General features: G+C 31.9%; 1 protein-coding gene across 3 annotated transcripts in view; it reads right to left on the reverse strand.

The window, feature by feature from the left end:
* The window catches only part of LOC119613764 (serine/threonine-protein phosphatase PP2A 65 kDa regulatory subunit), a 163,918-nt gene that overhangs the window by 70,539 nt on the left and 70,261 nt on the right, over nucleotides 1-23,118 (reverse strand). For all 3 annotated transcript variants that reach the window (XM_037969797.1, XM_037969804.1, XM_037969813.1), the window contains exons 2-6: nucleotides 16,941-17,094; nucleotides 16,460-16,878; nucleotides 4,600-4,674; nucleotides 4,396-4,533; nucleotides 3,992-4,333 (exon numbers count right to left, since the gene is read on the reverse strand). In XM_037969797.1, coding sequence (XP_037825725.1) covers nucleotides 3,992-4,333; nucleotides 4,396-4,533; nucleotides 4,600-4,674; nucleotides 16,460-16,878; nucleotides 16,941-17,094 — 1,128 coding nt within the window. The remainder of the gene's footprint in view (nucleotides 1-3,991; nucleotides 4,334-4,395; nucleotides 4,534-4,599; nucleotides 4,675-16,459; nucleotides 16,879-16,940; nucleotides 17,095-23,118) is intronic.

Raw genomic sequence — 23,118 nt, forward strand, 5'->3', positions numbered from 1 at the left:
CTACATCTCTTTCCTCACTTTTAACTTTGTAAGGATATGTTTGGTTTATAAAAGCGAAAAATATGTAATCGCATTTTTAGATGTGATTAAGACGTCGTTTTTAAACTATGACATCAATTATTTTTTGCTGGGATATTTTAGATCTTATGATTTTGGTGTATACATAAATGTTCCCAGCAAAAAGTTACATGACAAAGATGTTGTTTAATCAGAGGTGCAAGTGATGACGAAGTGGTTCGATTTAGGTGAAACATGCATGATTTTAACATTACCGTGTCATTGGAGATCATGTGTTTATGCGAGAATTTCGAATAATCGAACCAATGCAAATTCGATGATTCGAAAACGATGTTTCATTGGTTCAAGCTATTTGTTTTGCATGTATTTTTGGAAGATATCTTAAATATTTTTAAGAAAATATTTATAACAAATATGTATGGTAAAATATATAAAATAATATTAATAACCAAAAATATATATAATAATACAGAAATTTCATTTGATTAAATTAACAATCTGAATTAATTTTTGAAGTTTTTAATTTTGTTATTACCTACCCAGCAAAAAAATTTGCAGTAGTACGAAGTGAATGCAAGTTTCATGACTTCTTTAATAACAGTGCTAATACAACTCATTCTAAATGCCTTCCTAATTTCAACCTATTCCGCAGTTAAAAAATTCCTTTAAAACTTCAAAAATTAATTCAGATTGTTAATTTAATCAAATGAAATTTCTGTATTATTATATATATTTTTGGTTATTAATATTATTCGAAAACGATGTTTCATTGGTTTAAGCTATTTGTTTTGTATGTATTTTTGGATAATATTTTAAATATTTTTAAGGAAAATATTATAATAAATATGGGAAAAAATATAAAATAATATTAATAATCAAAAATATTTCTAATAACACATAAATTTCATTTGATTAAATTAACAATCTGAATTAATTTTTTAAGTTTTAAAGGGATTTTTTAACTGCGGAATAGGTTGAATTTAGGAAGGCGTTTAAAATGAGTTGTATTAGCACTGTTATTAAAGAAGTCATGATAATTACATTCACTTTGCACTACTGCAAATTTTTTTTGAAAACATAAAAATGTTTTTGTTTTCTTTTAAAAATTCGAAAATAAACTTTAAAATTGCATCGATAATACAAATGTTTTAATCATATGACCACCACTGAATGTACATTAGAGGTGACCAAAAATAATCGATTTTGTTTGGATGGATGTTCAAAAAAAACTAATTGGTGTTAAATTTTAGTTCAATCGGATAACGGGAACCCATGCCAGAAATCGATTGAAATGTGTAAAATTTGGTAAATAATAGGACTTTTTTAATTTCTTCAAAAATTGTTTCATTAAATTATATTTTCTTAATATTTCGATCAAATCTTATCTTATAGAGAAAATTGTCTATGTAACAAAACATTTATATCAAAGTAAAACAAAAAAATTATTAACAATAGTTGTGCTATGTTGCTATCAAAGAGTGTTAACGCTTAAAGTTAGCAACAAAACGAACATTACCTGACTTGGCATTACTCCACAGAAGAAATCTGCTAAATCTTGAAATTATTTACAATTTCTTGAAAAGGTTTTTTTATCTGGTAATTTTCTTTGATTTAAATTTTATTTTAAAATATTTTTTTATTGTTTGACATAAACACATTCATATTTGTATTTTTATTTTTGAATTGGTACCACTTTTATCGACGTTAAAATTAACTTGTATAATTTTACACGCGAAAGCCTTCGTTGCTAGTGCTGTAAAATACATATCGCACAACCAGTACTAAAGTGACTCAACTCAAAATTTTATTTTTGAGTTTTTATATTCTTTAAGTCTTAAGTTTAAGCCTTAAACTATGCACAAGATACATGTTTATCTCTAAAAAATATTAGTATATTTTATTGTTGTTAACTGTTCAGGTAAAAACGTTATGTCATTCTTTATGTTCCAGAATTTATAAAAAATTTGTACACGTTTGTACTGGGTATGCCATATGAATTAATTACACTTTTTGCTACATATTTGTGAAAAGAAAATGCCTATAACTTTATTATTTATGGCTCGACATTAATATTTTATTCTATAGAAGATAAGTTTGGTCGAAAAGTTAAGAAAATATAATTTTATACTTTTCAATCAGTTCGGGTACTGTTATCCGATTGGGCTAAAATTTAACATCAATATTAGACACTAATGAACGACATAGTACCCACCCAAACAAAATCGATATATTTGGGCAGCTATAATATACATACAGTGTCTCTCATAATTATTCGAATTTGGGTAAACTATAAAAAGAAACCAAGTTTAATAATATATTTTGTGTGCAAAATAAATAAATTAATTTGTTATATTGTCTAGATAGTCGTTATGTTTGATATCACGCTTTTTAAAACTTGAAAAATTTGCATTGACTTAAATTAATTATGGATTTTTAAAAAAAGTCCATGAAATTGCCTCTCAAAAGTATACGAATTTTTCCTGTATTTCATATTTGATCATATTATACGCAACACAAATTTTAGAATCGAATGGTTTTTATGCGTAATATTGTTTTAAGGGGTTATTATCCACGGAAAGGATATATTTTTGGACCATTTGGTCCACAATTTTGGGGAATTTGTACCTTTTTTCAAGTAATATCATTAAAATGGCGATTTTTGGCCATAATTGTAAATTTTTCTCCTTATTTCCAGAGATAAAACAAAAATTTGATATTGGGACTTATAAGACCCCTTGGGGTATATAAAAATAATATTTTTTGTTACAAGAATCTGTATTTAAACGTTCCAAGATAAATTATTCGGATCATTCTTCTGTCGCTAATTCAATATATTGGAACTTAAGTCCATTTTTATAATACTAGGATCAACTATTTTCGGGGAAGTTTTCTGGTATATATTCTTTTAGATATCAGCTTTTATACATTTTAAGTTTTCAATGTGTTGTGGAAGTGTACAACTCCAAAACATGCCTCGAAGAAACACCATTCAAAATAGTAAAATCATTATTTTTAGATACCAATGGCCTCCATGCTGCATGGCACAATATCATTATGATCTAACTCAAAAATATTGATATATGTTTAAATATTATTTACTATGATCAAATTAAAACCAAAATTTTGGACTTACAGTGTTATTGTAACGGGCAACATAAGCGTGAAAGTTACGAGTAGTAAAAACTGAAATCTACTATATAGGATGACGTTTTATTAAGGCATGTTTTGGGGTTGTATACCGCTATAATATATTGAAAATTTAAAATATATTAGTGCCAATATGTACATGAATATACACTAGACAACTTTGTCGGAAAATATCGTCCCTAGAGGTACGAAAAGGGACTTATGATCCAGATAATTCAATTAGAAACTGAAAAACGATACCAAAAATACATCTTGGAACGTTTAAGTACAGATCCTTATAACAAAAAATATTATTTTTAGATACCCTATGGGTTCTATTAAATTCCAATATTAAATTTTAGTTTTATCTCTGGAAAAAGGGTGAAAACATTACAAATATAGCCAAAAATCGCCATTTTAATGATATTACATGAAAAGAGGGTACAAATCCCCCAAAATTGTGGACCAAATGGGTCAAAAATATATCCATGCGGTTGATAGTTACCCCTTAAAACAATATTAAGCATAAAACCACGCGATTCTAGAATTTGTGTATCGTATAATATGATCAAATATGAAATACAGGAAAAATTCGTATACTTTTGTGAAGTAGTTTCATGGACTTTTTTAAAAAAAGCACAACTAATTTAAGTAAATGTAAAGTTTCCAAGTTTTAAGGGGCGTGATATCAAATCTAAGGACTATCTAGACAATATAACAAATTAATTTATTTATTTTCCACACAAAATATATTATTAAATTTGGTTTTTTTCATAGTTTACCTAAATTCGAATACTTATGAGAGACACTGTACATGATAATGTTAATTTAAATTAAATCATCTTACTTGTGACAGCTGCTGAATTCCAATGACATCATTAACACAATCAAGGTTGGAAATAATATTTAAACGCACTTCTGGACATTCATCTTTTAACTGAATGAGAAATAAAGGCAATAAATGTTCAACAGTATTGTAGGCTCCAAGCATTGGGCTCAATCCCATTATAACTGAAGCCAATGCAGACTTAACATGTGGGTTTGGATCGGAGACTAAATCGCGAACATAGGGTAAAATTGAAGTCATTATAATGTGTACTTGATTTGCCTTGTCTAAATTGGCACAAAAATCTTTGACTTTAGTAGCCACCGCAGCACGAACCTCAGCCTCGGCATCTTTTAGCAAATACTATAATTTTATAAAAAAGAAGGTATGTTTGGGATGTCAATAATAGTAATATTTATTCTTACTTGAAATGCGGGAACCAAATCAACACGTGTTATCTCAGGGCCCACTGCTTTCTGCAAGTCAACAAATTTTTCAGCAACCATATAGCGAACACGCCACGACGAATCACTAGCACATTGACGTAATGTAGGCAAAACTAACTATAAAAATGTTATTAACATTTTAATATTATTTAATATTTTAACAACAATCGCAAATTTTCTTACATGTTCCACATCTTCTTGAGGCAATAACTGCGCAATGCTAACACATGCTTCTACTGCTAGAAGTCGTACTGAATCCTAAAATTGTTGTCATTAGTATTAACTTTAAATAATTGCGGGTTTCACGCTTGATAGTAAAGTAGCCATTATTTTACATTTGGGAAAATCCATGTGAAAGCCTACAGCAGTCGGATTTACCATCTCTGATTTTAATAAAACTTACCACACATATAATATATATCGTCATTTAAAACGCAAACGGCCCTAACTAACATTTTTAAAATTTTACATTAGAAGCAAAAAACTATTGAAATTGGAAAGTTTGTTTTTATCATCGCGATTTATTTGTAGTAAATAAACAAATTGTTTAATAGTGAAACCTATCAATTATTATGACAATTGACAATGGCGTATATAAAAATGGATAAATTGGACTTTTTACCTTTAATATTTAAATGTTTTTGTAGATAGGGCCTTTTGTTTTTTTGCTAATTTTGGTAGGAGGAGTCCAATTTTTTGTGTTTACATATGTTTTGATGCAATACATTGTAATCAACAATAAAATCGATTTTCAATTTTTGGTTAGTTAGGGCCGTTTGCGTTTCAGGTGACGATATATATGTTCCACATATCATTGACTTTTTGAATGGAAACTCATTCCAATGTAAAATTATCGCGATTTGCAAATTAAAAAATATGTTAAAATTTCATAAAAGTATGTACACATAATTACCCATAACTCTGAAACTACTTAAAGTCCAACATAATTTTTAATTGCATATTAAAGCCAAAGATATTGTCTTTAAAATCGTGTAAATATATATAATAATTTTCTTGTACATTTTATTTAAATTGATCCTGCAGTTTAAGAGATAAATAGCATTTTCCATATAAATTCAAATTGATTCCACTTTGTATTTTTTTCTGTTTGTTTAATTTTTCATAGATTTTGTATAAAAAAAACTTGCTTTAAATTACGTTTTGGTTAATAACTCCTGACACGGGGGTGTTTTCCCGTTTTTCCTACCGAGCGCGTCCCCGGGTGGCGGATAGGGGGTGGTGATGGACCATCTGTCCTCTCCCAGTTTTAATTTCACTTAAGCTGAGGGAGGGCAGATTGTCCACCACATGGGAATATTATATTCCCCGCGGACCAAAAAACTGGAAAAAACAAATATGGAAAATAAAAATAAAAGGATAAAAGGATAAAAGTTACGGTACAGGACCTAAATAACCCAGTACCGGCGGCAAGTGTTGATCTACTCGCGAGTCACGTGTCGTCGTCATCCTGCAATCGTGAGCAAAATACTACTACGGAGGTGGGTACCTTGGCCTCCGTGGCGGACAATGCGTCAAGTGTACAGCATGCCACTGGCAAAAATATAGGGGTGAAAGAGAAGGATGTACTCGGAGTGAGCTCTAAGCTACCTCAGCCGTTAAATATAGGTGAGGGCTCCGACTCTGAATCCTCAGATGATAATAATAACACCATTATAGCAAATCCCAAAAAGGATGAAGTAGAGCAAATATAGCATAGCTAAACTAAAAAAGACTTTCTGGAGCACAGAGGAGGAAGTTAAAAAAGGTGCTTCAGGAAATTATAGTTAGTCAATTCCACGACACTCCAAAGGAAAAATCGGACTCTCTCACAAGATCTGAGGCAAAAAGGATCAGGTCTCCCGAGGAGTTGACAACTGAGAATAAACCTAAGAAAAAGAGCTGCCCGTCTTCTAATACACAGTCGAAGCCAAGCCATACTTCACTCAAAGGAACCTCAAGTGAGAATCCTGCGAGTAAGGGTGACAACGCCAAGCCAGTTATTCCGAAGACGAACACGTCGGCGAAATCAACCTCGAAGAGATACCGGGACAAACTCTGCTATGCAGCTTACGATGCCGGTAATCCGACAGGCAAAATTCCAAAAGACCAACAGAGTAAAATAGAAGACCTGGTCAACAATAAGATAGTGGACCATGCTATCGCTTCAAAGGGCAAACAACCAATAGAGAGCGAGAGCTGCGAGTTCAGCATGGGCGTGATGTTGATGAGGTTGGCATCTCACCAATGTGTTAGCACCCTAAAGAACTTGGTGGAAAGTATCCCTCCTCCCTGGGACGGCGCTAAGCTAGGACTGGCAAAGAAGAGCGAGCTTCCGGTGTTCTTAAAGTCCACTGTCTACATAAAAGGATGGGGCAGTAAACTGGCTAATGAACGTATACTGGATATTCTTGGTGGTCAAAATGCTGAGCTGGCCGTGGAAAAATGGGATGTCTTTTACAGGAAAGAAGAACCTGAGGGAACTTTATTTGTAATAGGTATCGACCAGAAATCTATGGCTAGTCTTGCCAAGAATAAAGATAACTTCGCCTCTAAAGCTGTCATATTCAAATTTGGGAAGGTGCCGATTGGAAGGGCTGTTACAACAAGCCTCGAAAAGGACACTAAAAAACCTAAGACCACAGCATCAGTATCCACTACTGATAACGTTGAGGAGTCAAATCCTAAAATCGAGGAAGTTACCATTAACTCGCCAGAAGAAAGTGTAGTTGCCCTTTCTAAAATTGGGAAGGCGCCGATTGAAAGGGCTGTTAAAACCGGCCCCGACAAGGACACTAAAACACCTAAGACAGTGCCCAAAGCATCATTAGCAAGTACTGGCAATGTTGAGGAGTCAAATCCTAAAAGCGAGGAGGAAATCACTCACCCGCCAGAAGACAGAACAGCAGTGCTCTCCAGAATTGGGAATGTGTCGATTAAAAATACTGCTATTCCTATGCCTAATAAGGACACCGCAGTGCCATCAACAGTACCCACTGCATTAATAGCCACTTCAAGCTTCCCGTAGGAGTCAAATCCAAAGAGCGAGGAGGTGATCACCAACTCGCTGGAAGACAGTTTAATGGATGACCATGATTGAGGTTATCCAAATAAACCTCCATCGGAGCGAGAAAGCTAACAACGCACTGATGGCTAAAATTAACACAGGTAAAATACATATAGCTTTAATCCAGGAACCTTGGACGATTCGCAACAAGGTTTCTGGATTAAATCACGTAAATTTCCAACTTTTCTACGCTGATACAGGATCTCGCCCGAGAACATGTATCTTATGTCACAAGTACTTATGTTTTCTCCTCTCAACAGGATTATCAACATCGGATGCAACGGTGCTGTAGCAAGGTCGTGGCAACATATACCTTGCATCTGTTTACCTGCCTTTCGATTCTCCGACACTACCACCAACGTCGGATCTGATGAAACTGGTTGAAGAGGCACAAAGGAAAAATAAGAAAATTGTAATAGGTTGTGATGCCAACTCCCACCATGTAGCTTGGGGTAGTACAAACACCAATCGCAGGGGACAAGCCCTCATGGATTTCCTTAATACTAAAGACTTGATAACATTGAAATTAGGTAATAAAGCTACCTTCGTCAATAGAATCAGAGAAGAAGTATTAGATATAACCATATGTTCAGAAGAGCTTATAAACGAAATTCAGTATTGGAGAGTTTCGAACGAGCACTCCTTTTCTGACCATCGGTACATAAAATTCAAAATACTAAGGCCACCTCCAAAGCCGATAAAGTTTCGGAATAAGTCTAGAACTAATTGGACAATGTTCGGGACCTTACTAAAGAACCGTTTAGGTCAGGACACTTTTCAATGTCAACATAAAGAGGATATAGATGCCAAAGTGGAAACGTTCACAAGTGCCTTGGTTGAATCGTTCGAGGACAGCTGCCCTCTGCGAGAGCGGAGATCTGCCCAGGAGAAACCCTGGGTAACTGGGGAGATCCGGATCCTTGGGAAGACTCTTCGCAAACTATTTAACCGGGCACGTTGTAAAAAGACCGCAGTATACTGAGATGAGTATCGTAATAAACTTGGTGAATATAAGAAAATCGTTCGAAAAGCCAAACGAGACTCCTGGAAACTTTTCTGTGAACAAGTAGATAGCGTAAATGACGTATCGAAGATAAAAAAATTCCTATCCAAAACTCATGTCCAACCGGAATCTATGATCGATGACACGGGCAGGAGGCTGGAGGATATGGAGGAGACAATGAATCTCCTAATGGACTCTCATTTCCTACCCGGTATATCGAATAACATAGAACCGATATTGATGGAAGGGGAGGGTAACACGGAAATAATTTTACATCTGACATGGTTGAAGGGTCAATCAAGAGCTTTGCTCCCTATAAAGCTGCAGGGTCGGATGGCATTTTCCCGGCACTTTTGCAGATGGAGGCGGGACTGCTTTCAGTACATATGTCACAGATATTCACTGCATGCTTAAAATTGACATATACGCCAGTTAAATGGCAGGATGCAAGGGTAATATTTATACCCAAACCAGGGAAACCTAGCTATGCGACACCTAAGTCCTATCGACCGATTGCATGGTTAAAAGCAGTACACCATACAAAGACCTTAAATATAAGCAGCATGCTTATGTAAAGGGACGATCGGTGGAAACCGCTTTAAACGAAGTCGCCCACTACATAGGTGAATCTTTCGATAGCAAACTGTATACACTGGCGGTATGCATTGACATCGAAGGCGCTTTCAATAACGTGCACACTGATACTCTTATCCAATCCCTAGACCAGTTTTATGTTGACCAGGTGCTCAGTAACAGGATCAACTACATGCTAAGGAACATATGGATAAGCTGCGAGATGTACGATATAACTATCAGGAAAAAGATATTTCGCGGTATACCACAGGGTGGCATTTTGTCACCTTTACTCTGGGTTACCACGATTAATAGCCTCCTAAGGACCCTAACCGAGAAAGGACTTAGACCTGGCTGCTAAGCAGGTCATAATACTTTTAAAGGGAAAGGATCCAAATTACTTGTGTAGAAGAGCTGAGGAGGCTCTGAATACGGCCTTGAGCTGGGCTCAACCGAGAGGCCTCAATGTTAACCCGGCGAAGACGGAAATCTTTTCACAAGAAAGACAAAAATTTCTACATATACTGAACCTTGCTTCTTGGGCAAGAAGATACCGGTGACAGACAAAGTTAAGTACTTAGGTGTAATACTTGACCGGAAATTAAAATGGAGACACCACATAGAGGATAGGATCAACAAGTCGCATCGGTGCTAGACGATATGTAGGAGAACCATTGGCATGAAATGGGGTCTTAGTCCTACTATGACAAATTGGCTTTATAAAAGTGTAATTAGACCAATTCTAGCTTATGCTACAATAATCTGGTGGACTGCTTTGGACAAAAAGTGTAATATCAAACTACTACAGGGAGTTCAGCGTACATGCTGCTTGGGTATAAGTGGTGCCATGTGTACTACTTCAACCAATGCTCTGGAAACGTTGCTAGATATTCCACCCATTGAAACATATTTAAGATATGAGGCGGCGCTTACAGCCGAACGGCTCTTTACTTTAGGCGAACTGGCCAAAAACGGTTATAGGACACGTCATCAATGTATACTGGACACATTGGAAGGTTATACACATTCATCGGACGTGCCTGATCGCATACCAGACACAGAATATGTCGGAAACTTTGAAACGCTGATCCCAGATAGAATGTCTTGGTCAAGCGGAACATTGGAGCAAATACCAGTAGGAATCTGTTGCTACACGGATGGCTCTAAATTAGGGGACAAAGTGGGCCTGGGGTTCTATATTGAAGACCCAGAAACAGAAATATACCACCGTTTACCTCATCATAACACAAGCTTCCAGGCAGAAGTACGAGCAATAACGGAATGTGTAAATTGGAATAGAACAAATTTGGCGCCCACAGGGCTTAATATATTTACCGACAGCCAGAAGGCAATTAGGCCGATATCAGGTGATAGAATTAAATCTAAGACCGTATTGGATTGTAAGAAAGCTTTAACTGAATACTCTCCCAGAGGCAAGGTTTACATCATATGGGTATAGGGTTGCCAGCCTGGCTGGACTTGGCTGGATTGTCCAGCTTTTTTGATGCTTGTCCAGTTTCAAGCTAAATTTTAATTTGTCCAGCTAAATAGAATTTTTTTAATACACTACAATAACTTGGGAAATAATTTTTATGTTATCTTTGTCAAATCATGTTAGCCAACACTGTTTGTACATTTGTTATACAACTAAGTTATGATTTCCCTCTTCTATCATCACTGACAACATGTCTCAACACTTGAAAAGCTGATGTCGTAATAAATATATATTATTGCGAGCGATAGTCAATTTCTTTACGTACAGCTTACGTACTTATGATTTTTAAAATTTAAAACTTCAAAAATGGCGCTTTTTAATTTAATTTATTTTCAAATAAACCTAGCCTATTGGCCATAATCGGTTACAAATTTCTACATATAGTAGGGATATAGGCGAAACTGAAGGGGTTGTAAAACAAAATTTTTTATTCTCTTCACACAGACGAGTTCTGAGAGAATAAAACACACTTGAGAGAACTAAACGCACTCACAAAACTTCAAATTTTCTTCACGAAATTGCGAGGATATTAGCACTTAATAGTTTTTCTCATCACTTAAACTTAATATTTATTATTTTTTGCCACCGAAAATAATTTATATTTTACAAACGAAAAAAAAAATATTTTTTATTCTTTGACATTTCATTTTAATTAAAACTGAAAAAAGAAAAGTTGTAAATTTTCGTATTGAAAATGAAAAAAGTATTTCCCATACTTTTTTTCTTTTTCCATTAGTGCAGAAAAAAATATCAAAAAGACGTGTTTATAATACGTTTTAAGATGAAATATCTTCTGAAAAAAATTAATTAACTAATATTTTCATTCACTACTTAGTATATGAAATCCTAGTAATAACATACAAAAAATAACGTATCAAAAATACATTTATTATTTAGTACCTTTTGAACAACTGTGCTTATTTCTGTGCTTCTACTAATACATTATCACCAGTTAGGTTTTTGACAGGGGACTTAGGTCTTTGACAATCCCTTTCGCCTATAATGCTACTATATGAATTTCTACTTAAAAAATAATTTTTCACATCTTTTGCTCTTAAAAACTAAGTTATCGAAGTGATCGGGGAAAACTAAAAATATATTCGTACTCTATGGACTATAACAAAACGGAATTGGTATATGAGAACCCCTGCATTAATATGTCCAGCTTCTTTTGTTTTGTCCAGCTTTTTAAAACCCAATGTCCAGCTTTTTGCGAATCGGAATCTGGCAACCCTATATGGGTACCAGGCCACTCGGGGGTTGTCGGCAACGAAAGGGCGAAATTAATATCTTTAAAGGGAAGGGAGCTCGATGTAGTTAACCTGACAAACGCAAAACCATTCGCCGCAACAAAAGCTGAATTAAAAATATGGCCTCTTGGACGTGCGGATTCAGACGAATGTAGAGCATGTGGAGAGGACAGAGAAACTCTGGAGCATTTTTTTTGCCACTGTCAGGCATTCGTCGAAGTTAGATCCAAGTATCTTGGAAGTGATGTTATTCCGGAACTCATTCTTAACCAACACTGATTGGAAGATTTTTAGGAATTACGTCCAGGAAACGGAGTTTCTGAACATGGAAAAATTCAGTGAACAATTTTTTTTTTCATGAATTGGAGCGCACAACAGGCCCGATAATGGTCTAGGTGTATTCTTCTTTGATGTAGTATACATCCTCCTATCAACCTAACCTAACCTAATAACTCCTGAACTACAAAAGTCTCCATCAATTTCACTGAAATATAGAAGAGAGTACAGGTATCCTCATACCATGTATTTTTATAATTTTTAACACGGGGCTGTCTGACCTATTTGACATTGAACAATACACTATGAAAATTGACCTTTAACCTTTTGGAAGTAAAATATTTTATTTGCACGATTTTAAAGACAATATCTTTGGCTTTAAAACGAAATCAAAAATTATCGTGTACTTAAAGGAATTTCAAAGTTATGGGCAATTATATGCACATACAGTGTCTCTCATAATTATTCGAATTTGGGTAAACAATAAAAAGAAACCAAATTTAATAATATATTTTGTGTGCAAAATAAATAAATTAATTTGTTATATTGTCTAGATAGTCCTTATGTTTGATATCACGCTTTTTAAAATTTGAAAAATTTGCATTGACTTAAATTAATTGTGCTTTTTTAAAAAAAAGTCCATGAAATTGCCTCACAAAAGTATACGAATTTTTCCTGTATTTCATATTTGATCATATTATACGCAACACAAATTTTAGAATCGAATGGTTTTTATGCGTAATATTGTTTTAAGGGGTTACTATCCACGGAAAGGATATATTTTTGGCCCATTTGGTCCACAATTTTGGGGAATTTGTACCCTCTTTTCATGTAATATCATTAAAATGGCGATTTTTGGCCATAATTGTAAATTTTTCTCCTTTTTTCCAGAGATAAAACAAAAATTTGATATTGGGACTTAAAAGAGCCCTTGGGGTATCTAAAAAATAATATTTTTTGTTACAAGAATCTGTATTTAAACGTTCCAAGATAAATTATTCGGATCATTCTTCTGTCTCTAATTCAATATATTGGAACTTAAGTCCATTTTTATAATACTAGGATCAACTATTTTCGAGGAAAGTTTTCTGGTATATATTCTTTTAGATATCAGCTTTTATACATTTTAAGTTTTCAAAGTGTTGTGGAAGTGTACAACTCCAAAACATGCCTCGAAGAAGCACCATTCAAAATAGTAAAATCATGATTTTTATATACCAATGGCCTCCATGCTGCATGGCACGATATCATTATGATCACATGAAAAATGTTGATATGTGTTTAAATATTATTTACTATGATCAAATTAAAACCAAAATTTAGGACTTACAGTGTTATTCTAACGGGCAACATAAGCGTGAAAGTTACGAGTAGTAAAAACTGAATTCTACTATATAGGATGACGTTTTGTTAAGACATGTTTTGGGGATGTATACCACTTTAATATATTGAAAATTTAAAATACATTAGTGCCAATATGTACATGAATATACACTAGACAACTTTGTCGAAAAATATCGTTCCTAGAGGTACGAAAAGGGACTTATGATCCAGATAATTCAATTAGAAACTGAAAAACGATACCAAAAATACATCTTGGAACGTTTAAGTACAGATCCTTATAACAAAAAATATTATTTTTGGATACCCTATGGGTTCTATTAAATTCCAACATGAAATTTTGGTTTTATCTCTGGAAAAAGGGTGAAAACATTACAAATATAGCCAAAAATCACCATTTTAATGATATTACATGAAAAGAGGGTAAAAATCCCCCAAAATTGTGGACCAAATGTGTCAAAAATATATCCATGCGGTTGATAGTAACCCCTTAAAACAATATTAAGCATAAAACCATGCGATTCTAAAATTTGTGTATCGTATAATATGATCAAATATGAAATACAGGAAAATTCGCATACTTTTGTGAAGTAGTTTCATGGACTTTTTTTAAAAAAAGCACAACTAATTTAAGTAAATGTAAAGTTTTCAAGTTTTAAGGGGCGTGATATCAAAACTAAGGACTATCTAGACAATATAACAAATTTATTTATTTATTTTCCACACAAAATATATTATTAAATTTGGTTTCTTTTCATAGTTTACCTAAATTCGAATACTTATGAGAGACACTGTATCAGAGATGGAGGTAGTGCACTCATTTTTAACTATCACTAATAATTAGTGGTAGTTCAAAATTATTCACTACTTTTAAGGGTGATGGCAATGATCAAACAAATTTACACACACAGGATTTTTTTGATTGTGTTAGTGAAAAAAAAAACTCACACGCACTGGTTTGATGAAAATAAAAACACTTTTGCAGACACAGTACCAAATTTTACTTGAAATATACAAAGAAAAATATCCAGTTTTTTAATAAAACATTTTTTCATTAATAAAAAAATAATTTAAAGAAATGGATAATTGTTTTTTACAGCAAAAATTACATTTATAATAATGGTAAAAATTGTATGTGTAACAGTACAGACATATAACGCATAAAATTTTTTCATACATTTTTTATCACCATGCGGTAAAAAAATGATGTTGCCGTCGTAAAATCTAAATAAAAATGAAATTTATGCTTCTTCTTCCTCAATAATTGCTGGAATAAATTACTAACACATAAACAAGTTGAAAAATATAAGTCTCACTCAATAATAGTGATAGTGATATTTAAAATTTTTAACTAAAAATATTTAAAAAATAGTTAAAATATTTGTTTTTACAGCCTAGTGAAATAATTTTTTCTACACTAAATTATTAGTTCAAAAAATATTCCTGCACTATTTTTTTCTTGGGAGAAATGATTCACTCAATTGAAAGTTTATGTGTTAATAGTTCAGTCTAGAAATGGTTCAAGTCAACCAAAAACTCATTGGACGAATATTATTAATAAATAAAACATTCATGATTTACAAAATTTTCAACATATTGCTTAAAAAAACACATAATTTTGGCAACTGGTAACGCAGCTGAAGTGGCAATCGATATACATAATCAACATTTATTTCTCCGAGAAGAGTCCACCATTCCGCTAAAAAAAAGTCTATCTACTAGAGCAGAAGAAAGCAAATGTCTTTTAAATTTTAAAAATATTTGCCTTATTTGTAGATATTTTTTGAGGCTAAAAATACGGGAAATCCTTTGAACAAGTTTTTACGAAAAATCCTTTGAACAAGTTTTTGAATTTAGGTGTTCCAACCATTTCTTTTTAAAGCATGAAATGTTGTTTGGGTAACTGCATATGTAGGGTCCATCATAGTGTCATCGCTATCGAAATCTGTATTTTCCATTTTAACTGTTCAAATTTTTAACTATTTGAGTGTAGTGCCTTTTTCTACACTATCACTCAATTGAATTATAGTTAAAAAATAACATTATCACTAAAAAATATTAGTGGTTAAAATATAAGCTTCACAATCACTAAGCTGCTAAAAATTAGTGACAAATATATTTTTTGAAATAATATTTAGTTCTAGTGAAATATTGATTTAACTAAAAATATAGTGCACAACCCTCATCTCTGCTACATATATACTTTTAGACAATTTTAACATATTTTTAAATTTTCAAAGCGCGATATTTTGGTTCTGGAACGATTCCGATCCAATAGTCATTGATTTTAGAAACACTTTCAAACCATATTTGTGGGAAATTTCATTAAAATCGGTGGTAAATCCGAAAATAGCTGTTTTCTGTCCGTTTTGATATGAATTCTCCCATTAATTTTTAGATTTACAGATTTAAAATAGAAAAAGGTCTATTATAATAGCTTGGAAAATTTAACATGAAAATAAACAGCTGAGCGCTACAATAATTTAGGTTCAATTCTTCATAAATTGAAAATTAGAAATAAACATTTAACAAAATGCGAACATGTGACCAAATCCAGCAGCTCTTAAAATATCTCAGGAACAAGAATTATCAAAAGTATGTTATAACAGTTTCACCGAAATCGAGAGTTCATTCCTAGGAACACATGTTACATAATTTGGGTCGTCTCAGATGGAATGGTCTAATTAAGTTTTGTTCATATAAATTCCTAGGAACACATGTTACTTAATTTGGGTCGTCTCAGATGGAATGGTCTAATTAGGTTTTGTCCATATAAATTACCAATTTAGATATAGAACGTAAATTTAATAATCCCAATACCTCAACAAAAACTAAGAAAATCATTAAGTTATTTTCCGGCAATAAGATTTTGAGAAAAGGCAAAAATGTTCTAAGCAAGTAGTAACAAAAATTAGCTGTAAAAACTCTTAATAACTTTTAAAAATTGGATTTAAAAATTTGCTAAATATCAAACTCGTTTTCAATAAACAATCTACAAACTACCAAGAGTGAAAACCGGTAATAATAACATTGCACATTACTTGATCATCTTGCGCCAATTGAACAAAATTTGGTATAAGATCTGACTTTAGATATTCTATCTCGACGACCTTTGCAAACTCTCCAAGTTTACTAGCAGCTGCTCTGCGTACCATGGGTGTTTCATCTTGACATAATTTACGAAAATTTGCACGTAATTCAGCCTTAACTGCTTGCGAAACTCTAGGATAGCAGACTGAAAACAATCCACATGCAGAAGTACGGGAAGTAAACCAGTCTCCAGAAACTAAACGCTGTAGAGTTGGTACAACATGAATTTCAAGGTCCTGAGCGCTGTGTTCAGCTGCAACAGTACGCAAAGATTCAACAGCTTTGTCACGCACAACGGTTTCCTCAACTGTCGCCAAACTCTCAAGTGGTGGTATTAAATACATCGCATATTCAGGGCCACCAACTAAACCTAAAAGTAAACACAATGATATAAAATAATTAAATGATATCATAATATAAGGTAATATTTACTAGTAAAATTGCCCAATTGATCAGCTAATGCCAATAAGACCTCATCCTCATCGTAAATTGTTTCAGTTAAGAATGGAATCAATTCGGAACGGGTACGTTCTTCTCCAAGAGCTAATGCAATAGTTGAAAGCTTTTTGATTGAATTTAACCGAAGCTAGAAAAAAATAAAAATTAATAAATATAAAAAAATAAGAAAATAACTGTAAAGTAAACAAATTTACACAAATCGTCAGTTATTATTGGTTTGACCCATACGCCAAACACTTGTTATTGAGAAAAACGTGGTAGATTTTTTTTTTAATTTTCACACTTGATTTCGACATATCCCAGCAAAAAATAATTGATGTCATACTTTACAAACGCATATTTTTCGCTTTTATAAACCAAACATATCCTTACAAATGAAAACACAGTCAAATGTGAGGAAAGAGATGTAGAAAAGTCACTACAAACAACATATTCGAAGTACTTCAAATGTTGATAAAAAACCAATGAAATTTACATAAGCGTGTCATTGAAAGACCGTGTTTTAATTTTGACATCCAAATATCGGATTTTTTCTGCTTCTAAAAATAAGATTAGATGTAGGGTAGAAGGGGGATCATTCGCCATAGGGGCACATCTGCCAAAGCGAATAACTTGAAAACCGAGTAATCGATTTTATCGCATTATCAAATTTTATTTTCGTTTATCGATTATCTATCATCCCTGAAAGTTTGAAAGATTAACTTTAGATTGGATGGGAGCAGACGTGATTAATTGTTTTTCAAAGGGCTGTGAAAATATTTCACTGTGTGAATTTTTTGTGCTAACTTTTTTAGTTTTTGTGATAGAAAAAATATATTGGTCAGTGATAGAACGTCAATAATAGTGATTAATAAGACATAATAATATTTTCGGTAATATAATTTGAAACCCGAAAAAAATTTAAACTAAACCCCAGAACTGCCCGTTCTGCACATTCGCCAAATATATGTAGTGCTTGTGATGTAGAACAAAATTTTGTTAAAATATAGAAAAAATCATTAATAATTTGTTTTAATTTTTTTTGTTTAGTTATGTGAAATAAACAATAAATATCTAGTTTATTATATTTTGTTTAGTAATTCAAAATATAAAACAGCAAAATAAGTTTTTACTTTTTAATTTTTTTGGCTTATTTTACTAAAGACAAATCTGCCCCATCCCCTTGGCATATTTACCCCATGGATGGGGCGGTATCGCCGTTTTTGGTCAGTTAAAAAAATATTACACATTTGACTTAGGAAAGATTGAAAGGGATAAAACTAAAGCCAACATATCTAAGTATCCGAACCAAGAAAAAAATTAAGAATATGTATTGTGGTTTTAATTTGAGGCCGCCTCAAAAAAAAAAAGTGGCGTATGGTCCCCCTTCTACCCTAGTTCAAAGTTGTCAAAAATGAACAACATCCCTCCAATGACACGCTAATGTAAAATTCATAGGTTTTTCACCTGAATTTGAAGCACTTCAGGTTTCTAGTTGTGATGAAGATTCTACATCTTTTTCCACACTTTTATTCCTGGGATGTTTTAAACAAACTTATAGATTTATACACCGTACTGTAAAATTGAAAAAAGTTATTAAGATTTTATTGAAAAAAAAATCGTGTTTTATGCTCTATATAAATTTTTTATTTTTGTTTCCCCTTTTTAGGGTCTATATTCATACAAAATTACTATTTTTTATGCCCACCATCTAAAAAGATCCGAACGAAAACAGCTAGAAGGCTGAAATTGTTCAGAAATATTTTTTATTGATGTAGGTTGTTTGGTATTGAAAATGGACAGCATCGGACGACAATTTCACCCATAGCCCCATATACATACAGTGTCTCACATAAATATTAAAAATAATAATAGTACTTAAAATTTTTTAATGAAATTTTATTAATTTTTGTTATTTTTACGAAATACAAGAAAAAAGTAATAAAAACTCATTAATGGTTTCCAAAAAAATTAAAAAAACCCATAAAGGGTCATTTCAGTTACTGCGCAAAAATATTCGAATTTTTTCTAAGAACTCTTTTAGAATCCTTGAACACGTGTTTTATTGCCCATTAATTAACCCATTATACAGGTAGTGGTTATATGGAATATTTAACATTATATTTTTTGGAAAATTGCAAATTATTCCTGTATAAGCGCTTAAAATGTTCAAAGAAAAAGAGTTGATCAATTCAAAATAAAAAATTAATTTATATATGTATAATCAAGGCCGATCAATTAAATACATATAGGTATATATTATATATATTTTGTCATTCCACGCGTGGAACAAAGAATTCCATCAAGTATTTATCATTATCAAGTCGTCCAAAGCTGCTGTCAATACAGGACGACATAGAAATACTGAGGAAATACCGAAGGAATCTTCATCTATCAGCTCCATAAATTATCAACGAACTCAGGACAGTCCTGTGAATAAAAATTAGTGTCGAAATTGTGCGCAAAGTACTAGGGAGCAATAATATGCATGGTCAAGTACCATGGTGGAAACCGCTCATATCGAAGTAAATCGATGTTAAGTGTCTTGACTCCGCAAATAGACTCATAAGTAAGAATACAGTTTAAATAGTCAAACCTAGCTTAGAATTACCAGCGATGAAATTCAACAAAAACTAGTTTTATACTCTACCAAATTTTATGAGGATCGGTCCAATTTGTCGATTAATCTAATACCCAGCAAAAAAGTGTGGAAAAAGATGTAGTATTTTCATCACAACTATAACCCGAAGTGCTTCAAATTCTGGTGAAAACCCTATGAATTTTACATTAGCTTCCCAGCAAAAAATAATTGATGTCATACTTTACAAACGACAACTTAATCACATCTAAAAATGCGATTTCATACTTTTCGCTTTAAAAACCAAAGATATCCTTACAAATGAAAACACAGTTAAAAATGAGGAAAGAGATGTAGAAAAGTCATTACAAACATCATATTCGAAGTACTTCAAATTTTGATGAAAAATCTATGAAATTTACTTAAGCGTTCCTTGAAAGAATGTGGTTTATTTTTGACATACAAATATCGGCGTTTTAAAGCTTCTAAAGATACGATTAGATGTAGTTCAAAGTTGTCAAAAATGAACAACATCCCTCCAATAACACGGTAATGTAAAATTCATAGGTTTTTCACCTGAATTTGAAGCACTTCGAGTTACTAGTTGTGATGAAAATTCTACATCTTTTTCCACACTTTTTTTGCTGGGTTGTCATTGGAGGGATGTTGTTAATTTTTGAAAACTTCGAACTACATACATCGAATCTTATTTTTAAAAGCAGTAAAAATCCAATTTTTGGATGTCAAAAATAAACCCCATTCTTTCAATGACACGCTTGTGTAAATTTCATTGGTTTTTAATCTGAATTTGATGTGCTTCGAATATGTTATTTGTAGTGACTTTTCTATAACTCTTTCCTCACTTTTAACTGGGTTTTCATTTGTAAGGAAATACTTGGTTTATAAAAGCGAAAAATATGTAATCGTATTTTTAGATGTGATTAAGATTTCATACTTTACAAACGACGTCTTAATCATCGGATCGCAGTAAATGCATGGGTTGAACTGATAATGAACTGGTTCATATTTAGGGGAAACATACATGATTTTAACATTAGCGTGTCATTGGCATGCATGTGTTCGTCATTTAAATGAGTTCTTATAACCAATGAATATTCGATGATTCTCAAACGAATTTTCATTGGTGCGCTATATTTATTTAAAAATGCATTAATAATGGTATTTCGATTTAATTATCAATATTTAAATATTTTTTTTGCGTGATATTGATAAAAATAAAATAAGATAAAACATAACTAACTGATTTTTATTGGATTTAAATTCATGCAGAGGAAAAATACCCACTGTGTTTTAAAATCCGTTAAGTCTTGTTTTTTTCCTTCTCTTATTAATGTTAAAATGTACTTAATATTACTAGGTAGGTAGGTACCTACAAAAACAAAAATCTAATAAAAAAATTAATGTAATTTTTAATATTTATTGTATGAAATGCACGTTTTCGTTAAATCTCCTAAGAGAATACCAAATTATAGTAAAATATTACAATTCCTTTAGTGGAGTTACATGAGTGAATTCGGGTGCATTTTTCATGCCTTCACTGATGACAAATTTATTAGAATTTAGGCATGTATTTAAAACGCATTAAATAGAATACGTACAAAAGAAGTCATGAAAATATCCCTTCTTCTTTAACAACTTCAAATATTTTTGCTGGGATGCTTTAAGTTGTTCATTTTCACATTTCATACTTCCTGGAGGAAAATATTTTAAAAATCTAAAATTAAATCTTCGCCTTTTTCGATTTTTTTTTTTTTTTTTGTGAATAAGATTTTAAACATGAATCACCCATTTTAAAGTAGGAAGTGAAAAAATATTGCGATCACGCGATTTTCTAGACCTCTTAATATTATAAGTGTGCCTAGTAAAAAAGTGGTATTTTTAAAAGATTCACGTTTTCTCTAGCAGTTTATGTCGTCTTATTATATCCATTCCATTACGGTCACATTACTGTGATATATCTCAAACGACGTGCACTTCAGTGTTGATATGGTGTACAAAATTTTTATCAGTACGATACGTCGTTTTCTTGGTAAAAAAATGTGTAAAATTTTAAAAATTAAAAATTATTCTATTATGCTATGCCAATTCTTATATGTCAATAGTTATACCCCTAATATACATATTAAAGGTATACACGTCAACTTTTTCCCTGTGCGAAATTGCGAAAGATTCCTATATTATTTATCTTTTTTAACCCTGAAGGTTTTAAATAAATAACATTATTTTGAAGCAAAAGTTCTCAGCTTCATTTGATATTAATACCAAATTTTTTATATAAATTTGTAATTCCATCTTATGAAATTTTCATATTCGTGGCTTACTCGAAATTTAAAAATAAAATGTAACCTATTTTTACTTCAAGGCATACAGTACACACTGTGAAAATTTCAAAAAAAATCGGTTTTGCTGTTTAGCCATCTATACACTGAAAAAAATCCATGCCAAATATATACGAAAAATGTCGTACATTGTAGGAATCGTTCGTTGTTTCGCACCACGAAATTCTTTCGTAATATATACGAAATTGTACGAAATATTTTAGTATAATGCAAAATAATCTTGGAAAAATTAATTTACATAAATTAAAAAAAGTGAATTTTGAATAAATATGGTAAAATTTACCAAATATTAATTTATGCAAACATTTTTGTTCAATTTAAAATAATTTTTCTAATTTTAGTTCAAAATTATTCTCCACACGAATTTTTAAATTTTTTTTATGAAAATAATTTGTGAATAATATTATACTTTTTCTTAAATTTTATAAAAGTGTTGTAGTTTTATTTAATGATAATTTAATTAATATCATTATGTTTAATTTCGCTTTATTTTATTAAATAATATTTCGTATTATACACGAAATTTTTGTAAATATTACGAAAATAGTGTAGACTTCAAACAAACATACATTAGAGTGCGCCAAGCTTATATGAAGGAAAAAAATTTGTCCGAAAGGCCGTCCCCCTCTAGAATTGTTCTTTGGATAGTAAAACTATGTCATGCTAAATATAAGGCTGATAGGATAAGTTTCCAGGTTCATTTGCAAGGGGATATAATATATTTTTTTCAGTTTTTGCTCAAATTTTGCCATTTAATACTTAATTTCGAACATTATTGTAAAGGATTCATAGTTTAGTTAATTTGAGATTTCATTTGATTAAACATTTGTAGTGATACATATAAATATTAACCCTTAAATGCGTACTGTTGCCATTTGGCAACACAAACCGTTTTTTTAATAAAAAAATACTTTTTAGGTACAAAAACGCAATTTTGCACATTAGGGCCTATTGGTTTAACACTGTTTTACAACATCTGGTTATCTGAACTTGAAAAAATTAAATAGAAATCTTTGTTTTGCACATTTTTGTCGTTGGTAAAGTTGAACACCTGTTTTTCCAAAAAGTCCGATTTTCGGTTTGTATTTTTAAAACTTTCTAAGTGATATTTCAACAACTAAAATTAATTTTTGATTAAACTAATGTAAGTATTATTAATTTCAATAATAAAAAAATTAAAGAAAATAGTTAAATGTGTAAAAAAATACAATTAGTGTATGTTGCCAATTGGCTA

The sequence above is a fragment of the Lucilia sericata genome, unplaced genomic scaffold, assembly GCF_015586225.1.
Source record: "Lucilia sericata isolate MDLA Ls3-8-SP2 unplaced genomic scaffold, ASM1558622v1 Contig000040F_arrow, whole genome shotgun sequence".
Taxonomy (NCBI): Eukaryota; Metazoa; Arthropoda; class Insecta; order Diptera; family Calliphoridae; genus Lucilia; species Lucilia sericata.